Raw genomic sequence first — 12,250 nt, 5'->3', positions numbered from 1 at the left:
GGGTGGGACTGGGTGGGACTGGGTGGGACTGGGTAGGATTAGGTAGGACTGGGTGAGACTGGGTAGGACTGGGTGAGACTGGATAGGATTAGGTAGGACTGGGTAAGACTGGGTGGGACTGGGTGGTACTGGGTAAGACTGGGTATGACTGGATAGGACTGGGTAGGACTGGGTGGGACTGGGTAGGACTAGGTAAGACTGGGTAGGACTGGGTAGGACTGGGTAGGACTGGATATGACTGGATGGGACTCGCCAGGTTTCCACCATACAGCTATCAACTATCAAGTATTTTCAGATTAGTTATCATAAAGGAATGGATGCCGGGAGAGACCATCTAGCATTGGTTAACAGCAGACACTGTACATGGACCTCTAACCGCTGATCTAAGATCAGATTTCAACCACCCCCAATACTAACACCATTAGGATGATGAAAATGTAAAATCTGACCCTGCATCAGTGCTAATGTGCTGAATTCTACCTACTCCATCCTAAAACCTGACATGCTGATGATGAATGGGACCATCAGCCCCTCTAGTGGTGGTTAGAGGACATTGCAGAGTTGTGTGTTGAAAGATTCATTAGCTTGTGGTGAAAACAGCACTTAACTCCAGTTGTTATATTCATCATTTAGTTTCTTTATATATTTTCTCTGTTTTTATTAAGCATAAGCCTGAGTTATTGCTACTTGTAAAATAAGAATTTGTTCTTAACTGACTTGCCTAGTTAAATAAAGGTTAAATATATATATTTTTTTTAAATACTTGGAAAAGCAGTAGACAATTTGCTTGTGATAGAAGCATCTAGACTATTCTTCCTCACTGCCTATTGAATATGTAAAACTATTAATGAGATTCCAAAGTCATAACTTAAGCGTTATGTGATGAAAATCCAAGGTTGTTACTATAGCGATTCCATTGTTATGCTCTTTCAGGCATCTGGCTATGGGAGTGGAGACGACTCCTTCGATGACACAGAAACTATGGATGAAGTGAAGAAGGTAGTGGAGGAGAGAGAGTACACCGTGGTGAGTGACAGAAAACACTCAGACCCAACCCTGTACACACATATTCTATCACACTTTCATAAACCCACAAGGATAGTTTTACGACATTTTTTAATTTAACTAGGCAAGTCAGTTAATAACAAATTCTTCAGTTCAGAACAAATTACAATGACGGCCTACTGGGGAACAGTGGGTTAACTTCCTTGTTCAGGGGCAGAACGACAGATTTTTAACTTATCAGCTCTGCGATTTGATCTTGCAACCTTTCGGTTACTGGCCCAACGCTCTAGGCTACCTGCCGCCCCCATACGTCATCAATACGTCATCATACATCATCAAATACGTCATCAATTCATTGATGAGAGATACGTACGAACTCAAAGAAATATATCGCTGGTTACGGAGGATTCAAGCATTGTTAAGGGCAACCAACCCAATCAATGTGTGTGTGTGTGTGTGTGTGTGTGTGTCTGTGTGTGTGTGTGTGTGTGTGGAGAATCAGAGCAGGTGGTCAGTCCAGTTTAAGTGTTTCAGAAGCATATATTAGAAAAGTTCAGAGTGTGTTTTGCTTTCAAAAGCATGTTGTCCTGTCTGTATCTCTTACAACCACCCCTCTTCTGTCTCCCCCTGCCCAGCCACTCCTCTTCTGTCTCCCCCTGCCCAACCACCCCTCTTCTGTCTCCCTCTGCCCAACCACCCCTCTTCTGTCTCCCTCTGCCCAACCACCCCTCTTCTGCTTCCCCCTGCCCAACCACCCCTCTTCTGCTTCCCCCTGCCCAGCCACTCCTCTTCTGTCTCCCCCTGCCCAGCCACTCCTCTTTTGTCTCCCCCTGCCCAACCACCCCTCTTCTGCCTCCCCCTGCCCAGCCACTCCTCTTCTGCCTCCCCCTGCCCAACCAACCACTCTTCTGTCTCCCCCTGCCCAACCACTCCTCTTCTGTCTCCCCCTGCCCAGCCACTCCTCTTCTCTCCCCCTGCCCAACCACTCTTCTTCTGCCTCCCCCTGCCCAACCACTCCTCTTCTGCCTCCCCCTGCCCAACCACCACTCTTCTGTCTCCCCCTGCCCAACCACTCCTCTTCTCTCCCCCTGCCCAGCCACTCCTCTTCTGCTTCCCCCTGCCCAACCACTCCTCTTCTGCCTCCCCCTGCCCAGCCACTCCTCTTCTGCCTCCCCCTGCCCAACCACTCCTCTTCTGCCTCCCCCTGCCCAACCACCACTCTTCTGTCTCCCCCTGCCCAACCACTCCTCTTCTGTCTCCCCCTGCCCAGCCACCCCTCTTCTGTCTCCCCCTGCCCAACCACTCCTCTTCTGCTTCCCCCTGCCCAACCACTCCTCTTCTGCCTCCCCCTGCCCAACCACCCCTCTTCTGTCTCCCCCTGCCCAACCACCACTCTTCTGCCTCCCCCTGCCCAACCACTCTTCTGCCTCCCCCTGCCCAACTACCCCTCTTCTGCCTCCCCCTGCCCAGCCACCCCTCTTCTGCTTCCCCCTGCCCAACCACTCCTCTTCTGTCTCCCCCTGCCCAACCACTCCTCTTCTGCTTCCCCCTGCCATGCCCAGCCACTCCTCTTCTCTCCCCCTGCCCAACCACTCCTCTTCTGCTTCCCCCTGCCCAACCACTCCTCTTCTGCTTCCCCCTGCCCTGCCCAGCCACTCCTCTTCTCTCCCCCTGCCCAGCCACTCCTCTTCTGCTTCCCCCTGCCCAACCACTCCTCTTCTGTCTCCCCCTGCCCAACCACTCCTCTTCTGTCTCCCCCTGCCCAACCACTCCTCTTCTGCTTCCCTCTGCCCATTTTGAGAGAGATGTCTTGGTATTACATTTCATGCCTCAAAAGTGATCTAACGTTGACATATCCCATGCTATTTTTGGAGATCCTGCATTATTCACAAGGATGGCACCAGACAAAAACCGCAGGCCTCAATCCAAGATATAAGCAAGATTGGCACCATAACTTTCCTTTGAACACTGCCTTCCATCTTCCTTCAACTGTCACATGGACACCAAGCACACTGCTTAACATCAAAACAGCTGCTGATGCTTGGCTGAGTTTCCCTTCCAGTTTCCCATGAGCTTTTCTCTCCCATTACCAGGGATTGGGTATCATCTGAAAGACTGTGATGAGATAAAGTGTTTCAGTGGGAGAGACCACACAGTGTGCACATTTGGGGTGCACATTTTTTGCCCTAACACTACACAGCTGTGCCGTGTCTTTGCTATGCTGGATTAAGTGATATGACATGCTATTCTATAAAATCATTTATCTGTAATTAATATTACCTGATTGAACTAATCAACTAGAAAGTCGGGGCACCATGAAATAATGTTTATAGAGCTGTTATCTTCCGAATAAACTCTTAAAGACCTGGTAATCTTCTACATCAATAGCGGTCAATTCTTAATCGTCACCTTATTCAGTCTCATCTGAAGTCGTAGAATTCTTGGTTATCTTCACGAACCCTGGCTAACAAGTTGAATCAGCAATACAAAATTTGGTTTCATTATTTGTTGACTAAATACCTAAACAATCACACAGAATTACACATACACAGGATGGATCATACATTGATTACTAATTATGTCATAAAAGAAAACGTCCCTAGCGGACGGAACCGATATGACGGCTGGTTACACAAAGAAAGGGGGTTGAGTTTTGAATGAAAGCGCGGGAAGACTGAGGAACAAAGGAATTTGGTCTCTGATCGGACCTTGTGAAGCTATGCTATCGTAAATACAGTATCTTAATCATTCTAAATAACCGCCTATTTGGAAAAGGAAAATGCCTGAAATATTTACTCTGAGCCGTGCTTCAATAGGTTGGTCGTAGATGGAAGGCCGTGTTGCCCAACAGAGATTTTCCTGTCCTCAGAAGAATGTCTGGTAGAACGGATGTGTTGTAGTAACGGCGTGTGTTTGGTAGAAGAGATACTTTGTCCGTCCTTTCCTAGCCCATGTTTACAGCTGCTGCTGCTCACTCAATGGCTAGGAGGTATCACTTCTTTAGTGAATAAGAGTTCAAAGTTCATACCAAGTTGCCATACTTTATGCTCACGCTGAAGTTGTCTTAGTTCTGTAGTTTAATATTAGCCCTTTTAACGTATGGACCGTCGTTCTCACGTCCTCGGGAACACAAATGTTACATTTTCGTAACGTGCTTATATAGTGGTGGAGAGAAGGGCGTGTTTCATAGTTCACAACCAATGTCTGTTCACTTGGGCGGGGCCACTGAGTGAACAGAGTTTACCTTATGGAAACAATTCTCATTTAGAAGCTAAAATTACATTTCATCTTTTCACAAATAGTTTAATATTTAAACATTTAAATTGCACAACAATTCCATGTGAATCTGATTACTAGAATGTGTAGACTTTCCAAGATACAGTTTGTCATCCTATCATCAGTAATAATGTCTCAGATGACAACTGATCTAATATCATATTCTTTAAGTACCAACGCATATTTTCTACTGGTTGGATTACCGAAATATGGTTCTGTTCACCAGACTCTCTCTATGTTAACAAAGGGCTTTCCAATCGTCACTCTGTAGAGAGAGAGAGAGAGAGGAAAGGGGGAAAGGTATTTATGGGGGTCATAAACCTCACCAACAGGCCAACGTCATGACAGCTGATTAAAATAATCAAAGCTTGTTGCTGAGTTGGTTATTTTAGTCAGCTGTGTAGTGCTAGGGCCAAAACACAAAACATGCACCCAGGAGGGGAGGAGGACCCTTGACCGAGGTTGGGAAACGCTGAGTTAGGCTACACACTCAGGGTTACTACTTATCTCTTTCTCTCTCTTCCACTCTCTCTCACCCTCTCTCTCTCACCCTCTCTCTCTCACCCTCTCTTCCACTCTCTCTCGCTCTCTCTCGCCCTTTCTCTCTTCCACTCTCTCTCTCACCATCACCCTTTCACCCTCTCTCTATTCCTCTCTCACCCTCTCTCTCACCTTCTCTCTCTCACCTTCTCTCTCTCATCCTCTCTCTCACCCTCTCTCTCGATCTCTCTCGCCCTCGCTCTCTTCCACACTCTCTCGCTCTCTCTCGCCCTCTCTCTTCCACTCTCTCTCGCTCTCGCCCTCTCTATCTTTCACTCTCTCTCACGCCCTCTCTCTCTCTTCCTCTCTCTCTCTTCCACTCTCTCTCGCCCTCTCTCTCTTCCACTCTCTCTTGCTCTCTCTCTTCCACTCTGTCTTGCTCTCTCTCTCGCCCTCGCTCTCTCTCGCCCTGGCTCTCTTCCACTCTCTCTTCCTCTCTCTCTTCCACTCTCTCTTCCTCTCTCTCGCCCTCTCTCGCCCTCTCTCTCTTCCACTCTCTCTCGCCCTCTCTCGCCCTCTCTCTTTCACTCTCTCTCGCTCTCTCTTGCCCTCTCTCTCTTCCACTCTCTCTTGCTCTCTCTCTTCCACTCTCTCTCCCTCTCGCTCTCTCTCGCCCTCTCTCTCTTCCACTCTCTCTTCCTCTCTCTCGCCCTCTCTCTCTTCCACTCTCTCTTCCTCTCTCTCGCCCTCTCTCGCCCTCTCTCTCTTCCACTCTCTCTTGCTCTCTCTCTTGCTCTCTCTTCCACTCTCTCTCCCTCTCTTTCATCCTCTCTCTTCCACTCTGTCCCTCTCTCTCGCCCTCTCTCTGTTCCACTCTGTCCCTCTCTCTCGCTCTCTCTCGCTCTCTCTCGTCTTCTCGCTCAGTCTCCAGCTGTGTGATCGTTTGACAGTTACTGCTCAGATTTAATGCAGGTGCTCCGAATCAAAGCTGAACCCTCAAAGGAAGCCTCTTTCTCTAAAAGCTCTGTTTTGTGAATTTGATAAAAGGCAGACATACTGTTTTTCATTGTTCAAGGTGACTACGGTCAAATTTAATGAATAGTAAAAGTTCAACAACCGTGAAAACTCGGAGTAAAAAAAAAAAGAAATCTGTTCTGATAATATCTGTGACCATTAGCCTAATTGTATGATCGTGGTCTACTCTACTCTGTCGTCATCCTTACTTCTCCTTGAGGCTGTTCCTACTCCCAGCTTGTTCGTGTCCTCCTCTGTTGTAGCTGGCGTTGGGGGAGACTCAGGACGGGCGATTTGACTGCTAAACCTCTCTGTTCCAGGATAGCCTCCACTGTCATCCATTAGGGAGAAAACAAACAGACCGTAAATCGGGGATGTGGACAACTACTCCACAACCCACACACCCTGAGTAATGAGTGTGGGTTGTGGAGTAGGCTGAAGGTCCAAATCACTGATTTACGGTCTGTTTTGTTTTCTCCCTAATGGTGAAAGTTAGGTTTTGGGGAGGGAAAGCAGGGGATGTGCTGAGACAGGGGATGTGCTGAGGCAGGGGATGATTTAGGGACATTCCCAGTGTGTTTGTGGATCTGGTCCCAGCCTCTTCCTGCGTAGCTAGTTTGGCACTTCTGCTAGTCTGTCAGCCCACACACACCCACACACACACCCACACACACACACACACACACACATACACACACACATACATACATACATATACATACATACATATATACACATACATACTTACCTGGGCATACTTACCTGAACACTGATCCATTTGGAAAGTATTCAGACCCCTTCCCTTTTTCCACATTTTGTTATGTTACAGCCTTATTCAAAAATGTATTAAATTATTTTTTTCCCTCAATCTACACACAATAACCCATAATGACAAAACTTAAACAGGTTTTTAGAAATGTTTGCAAATGTATATATTTTTTTAAACAGAAATACATTATTTACATAAGTATTCAGACCCTTTGCTATAACACTCAAAATTGAGCTCAGGTGCATCCTGTTTCCATTGATTATCCTTGAAATGTTTCTACAACTTGATTGGAGTCCACCTGTGGTAAATTCAACTGATTTGAAATGATTTGGAAAGGCACACACCTGTCTATATAAGGTCCCACAGTTGACAGAGCTTGTCAGAGCAAAAACCAACCCAGGCCGTCGAAGGAATTGTTCGTGGAGCTCCGAGACAGGATTGTGGCGGGGCACAGATCTGGGGAAGGGTACCAAAACATTTCTGCAGCATTGAAGGTACCCAAGAACACAGTGGCCTACATCGTTCTAAATGAAAGAAGCTTGGAACCACCAAGACTCTTCCTAGAGCTGGCCGCCCGGCCAAACTGAGCAATCGGTGGGGAAGGGCCTTGGTCAGGGAGGTGACCAAGAACCCGATGGTCACTCTGACAGAGCTCCAGAGTTATTTTGTGGAGATGGGAGAACCTTCCAGAAAGACAACAATCTCTGCAGCACTCCATAAATCAGTCCTTTATGGTAGAGAGGCCAGACGGAAGCCACTCCTCAGTAAAAGGCACATGACAGCCCGCTTGGAGTTTGCCAAAAGGCACCTAAAGGACTTTCAGACCATGAGAAACAAGATTCTCTGGTCTGATGAAACCAAGATTGAACTCTTTGGCCTGAATGCCAAGCGTCAAGTCTGGAGGAAACCTGGCACTCCCGTGAAGCATGGTGGTGGCAGCATCATGCTGTAGGGATGTTTTTCAGCGGCAGGGACTGGGAGACTAGTCAGGATTGAGGGAAAGATGAACGGAGCAAAGTACAGAGAGATCCTTGATGAAAACCTGCTCCAGAGAGCTCAGACTGGGGCAAAGGTTAATCTTCCAACAGGACAACAACCCTAAGCACACAGCCAAGAGAATGCAGGAGTGGCCTTGAGTGGCCCAGCCAGAGCCCGGACTTGAACCCAATCAAACATCTCTGGAGAGACCTGAAAATAGCTGTGCAGCGACACTCCCCATCCAACCTGACAGAGCTGGAGAGGATCTTTAAAAAATATATATATTTATTGAACCTTTATTTAACTAGGCAAGTCAGTTAAGAAAAAAATATTATTCACAATGATTATTCACAAACCCTAACCCAGATGACGCTGGGCCAATTGTGCGCTGCCCTATGGGACTCCCAATCACGACCGGTTGTGATACAGCCTGGAATCAAACCAGGGTCTGTAGTAACACCACTAGCACTGAGATGCAGTGCCTTAGACTGCTGCACCACTCGGGAGCCCGGGATCTGTAGAGAAGAATGTGAGAGACTCCCCAAATACAGGTGTGCCAAGCTTGTAGCATCACACCCAAGAAGACTCAAGGCTGTAATCACTGCCAAAGGTGCTTCAACAAACTACTGTGTAAAGGGTCTGAATACTTATGTAAATGTCATATTTAAGTTTTTTATTTGCAAACATTTCTAAAAACCTGTTTTGCTTTGTCATTTTGGGGCATTGTGTTTAGATTGATGAGGGGAAAAAACGATGTAATCCATTTTAGAATGAGGCTGTAACGTAACAAAATGTGGAAAAAGACATGGGGTCTGAATACTTTCTGAATGCACTGTACATGACTACTTACCCTAACATACTTACCTGATCATACTTACCTGGACATACTTACCTGAACATACTTACCTGAAAACTGACCTGAATGCTTACCTGAATATACTTACCTAAATATACTTACCTGAATACTGACCTGGTGACTTACCTTGACATACATACATGAACATACTTACTGATACTTATCTGAATACTTACCGGAACATAATGACCTGAATACTTACTGTACCTGATTACTTACCTTGACATACTTACCTGAACATACCTAAATACTAACCTGAATACTTACAGAACATTGACCAACTCACCTGAATACTTACCTGGACAGACTTATCTGAAAACCTTCCTGAAAACTTATCTGAATACTTACCTGACCATAATTACTTGAATACTTACTTGGACATAATTACCTGAATACTTACCTTGACATAACTACCTGGATATATAGTATTTCCCTGAATAATTACCTTGCCATACCTGAGTACATACTTGTACATACATAATATACTTAGCTAAATAGTGTAAATTACCTCCAGTTTGCTGGCCAGCCGCCTTTGAAGCCTCTGCTCCTCAGCTTCCATACTCTGGGTCTGCATCTGCATGTGCTTCAGGATATCCATCTGCATGTGCTTCAGGATATCCATCTGCATGTGCTTCAGGATATCCATCTGCATGTGCTTCAGGGAATCCATCTGATAGTGCTTCAGGATATCCATCTGCATGTGCTTCAGGATATCCATCTGCATGTGCTTCAGGATATCCATCTGCATGTGCTTCAGGGAATCCATCTGATAGTGCTTCAGGATATCCATCTGCATGTGCTTCAGGATATCCATCTGATAGTGCTTCAGGATATCCATCTGCATGTGCTTCAGGATATCCATCTGCATGTGCTTCAGGATATTCTTGTGAGCCAGTTTCTTCTTGAGGACTTCCATCCTTCTCCAAGTGGCATTGACAACCTTTCTATCCACACACCTGAACGTTTGCACCAGTTTGTCTCTCATGTCTTCCCAGTGCTTCTTTCTGTCCTGAAACTCATTATGATTGCTCTCCTTTTCACACATATCCACATTCAGAGCATCCCTCTTTTCAGCCATACTCCTGTAATTGTCTCTCGTGATATCAGGTAGCCTAGCATTTAGAGAGGCGAGCCACTTCGAATCCCGGGTCCAATGGGAAAAGTCTGGTGGGAAGCTAGCAACGGGAGGGTTGCTGGAATCAAAGCCTAGATGCCATTGCCTGCCGTTGTGCTCTTGAGCATGGCACTTAACCCCGCAAAACAACATCTCCCGGGGCACCTCTCCAAAACCTTTATATGTTTGTCCTGTATGTGTGTCTTTTGGAGGGGTTAGGTTAAAAAGTGGAAGTAAACTTTTGGTTGGACCTTGTGTGTAATTGACCAATAAAGTGACGTTAATCTTCATGGGAATGAATCCGCAACAGATGTGTAAAACTCCTGCAGAGACATGGGAGAGATCAACTACATCAAAACCATACTCACTTTCGCTCTTATCTCTGCTAATGGTGAAGAATCACATGCTCAAACTTTCCAATGGTGTCAATGGCAAACATTATCAAGCCTTTGGTTCAGAATCTCAAGATTGGATGAAGGTTGTTGTAACGGCGTTCCTCCTCCTCTTCATCCGAAGAGGAGGAGCAGGGATTAAACCAAGGCGCAGCGTAGTGAAATGACATACTGAAGTTTATTTCAACAAGAACAAAACGAACTATACTTGAAATGATACAAAATAACAAAACGAAAGTAGACAGACTTAGAACGACGAACTTACATGAAACACGAAGAACGAACGAACAAGTACTTACTACAAAACAAACGAACGAACGAACGAACGAACGAACGAACGAACGAACGAACGAACGAACGAAACAGTCCCGTATGGTGCAAAACATATACACAGACACAGGAGACAACCACCCACAAACAAACAGTGTGAACAGCTAACCTATATATGGTTCTCAATCAGAAGACAACGTCAAACACCTGTCTCTGATTGAAAGGCTGATTACAATAGACCTAAACATAGAAACACAAAACATAGAAATGCCCACCCACACTCACGCCCTGACCGACTAACACATACAAAACAACAGAAAATAGGTCAGGAACGTGACAGTTGTTCAAAATACGTTCTGGAACAATCCGCCAGAGAGAGCGAAAAGACACCTGAACCATCTGACGCTTGCCCAGTGAGGACTGAAAGTACATTCAGAATATGGCGACAAGTAATCATGGCAACAAATTAACCAAACATTACAAATTCTAGGGTCGCTTAGATACGAAACGCAAATCCTTAGCAACAGTGCTTTATAAATTATAATAAAAATTCACGCTTTTCTAGGAAAAACATGTAAAAGCCTTAGCAACCATACTATGTAGTAACTTACAGAAGTAGTTTTTTTTTAATCTATGATTGTACAGTTAGAATTTTAACTTTTATACTGTACCTGTTCTGACTTCTATGTTTTTTGTGACAGTCACCACACAAGTTTCCCTCTCAGGAAAATAAAACGCATTTTGAATTTAAAATTGCAATATGTCACTTTTTTGGGGCGACCCGACCAACTTCACATATAAATGTGTGTTATAGATCTGTCATTCTCATTGAAAGCAAGTTCAATGATCTGTTCTATTATCTCTATTTCTATGCTCCTCGTTTTTAAGTTACATTTTTGCATCTTTTACTTTCGGTTTTGTACACCAGATTCAAAAAGCTGAAAATACAATATTTTTGGCTATGGAAAATATATTTCACAGTGGTTTAGATGGTACAATGATTCTTCACACTATACTTGTGCGTTTTGTCACATAAACTGAAATTAGGCAAACTATTAGAATTTTAGCAACCAGGAAATGGCAGAGTGATTTCTGCGTAGTGCACATTTAACTGAATTCCATTGGATGACCTAGTTGAGCTTTCTTGACTCACGCTCAGCTGCATATAACCAACGAAGCCCATCTTGCAGAAGATGTTCAAAGGATGCATCCTTTTAAATCTGCCCCCCCCCCATCTCTTCCTCTCTCTCTGCTACCTCCTCCTACCTCCGGCCACCCTCTCAGCCAGAGGAACCATGGAGCACCCCTGTGCGCGCCCCTCCCACGGAGGCATCGCCCACTGACGATGAGGATGCTGATGAGATCTCGGGTCAGGACGTGGAGCTGACTGCAGAGAGAGGTGAGAGATGTGAGGGAGAGCGAGAGACATGGAGGTAGACTGTGCATAACACTGCATGAATATATTATTATAATTATTATTATTATTATAATCCCTTGTGGTGTTGAAATGAAGAGCCACCAGGGGGCGATAAAACATGGTAAGAAAACAGAGCCATATTCATGTGTGTTGAGAATGTTGTTTCTTTGGCCACAGGACCAAGTCGGACTGCGGATGCAGACTATAGACCAAGCAGTGTAAGTATGAGTTGTTGACAGATTTAAGAGAATGCAACTGAAGACCTATAATGTGTTACCTGCTCTATAGTAATGATGTGTATAAACCCTGGATTGATGATGCTACCGCAATATGCAATGACCAATGAGAGGCTTAGAAGCCATCGGCCTCCATATTGATACTGCCCAGAAGAAGCAGTACTCCATAGGAATGAATGGAATTTTTACAGTATTTCAATAAAATGTTTCAAGGACAAAATTACATGTATTTATTTTGTTGTAGTGGAGACAGTAACATTAGTCCTCTCAACAACAAAAAAATGTATTTAAGGAATATGTTTTTACATTATTTGTTTTATGTTCAGGTCACAAAATATAATTTAAAAGTTTGCATTAGGGTGTCTGTAATAGAACTATACTTGTCAAAATGGATGTAGACATTAATAAATGCATTTCTATATCTTCCAAAATCTGTTTTACAC

General features: G+C 44.9%; 1 protein-coding gene across 1 annotated transcript in view; it reads left to right on the top strand.

The window, feature by feature from the left end:
* The window catches only part of LOC139583299 (collagen alpha-1(XV) chain-like), a 111,530-nt gene that overhangs the window by 48,634 nt on the left and 50,646 nt on the right, over positions 1 to 12,250 (top strand). The window contains exons 5-7 of the mRNA XM_071414208.1: positions 934 to 1,026; positions 11,439 to 11,553; positions 11,749 to 11,789. Of these exons, the coding sequence (XP_071270309.1) occupies positions 934 to 1,026; positions 11,439 to 11,553; positions 11,749 to 11,789 (249 nt within the window). The remainder of the gene's footprint in view (positions 1 to 933; positions 1,027 to 11,438; positions 11,554 to 11,748; positions 11,790 to 12,250) is intronic.

Source organism: Salvelinus alpinus, chromosome 8, assembly GCF_045679555.1.
Source record: "Salvelinus alpinus chromosome 8, SLU_Salpinus.1, whole genome shotgun sequence".
Lineage (NCBI taxonomy): Eukaryota > Metazoa > Chordata > Actinopteri > Salmoniformes > Salmonidae > Salvelinus > Salvelinus alpinus.
Note: the sequence above shows the minus strand (reverse complement) of the source record. Positions and strands in the feature narration are given on the sequence as shown.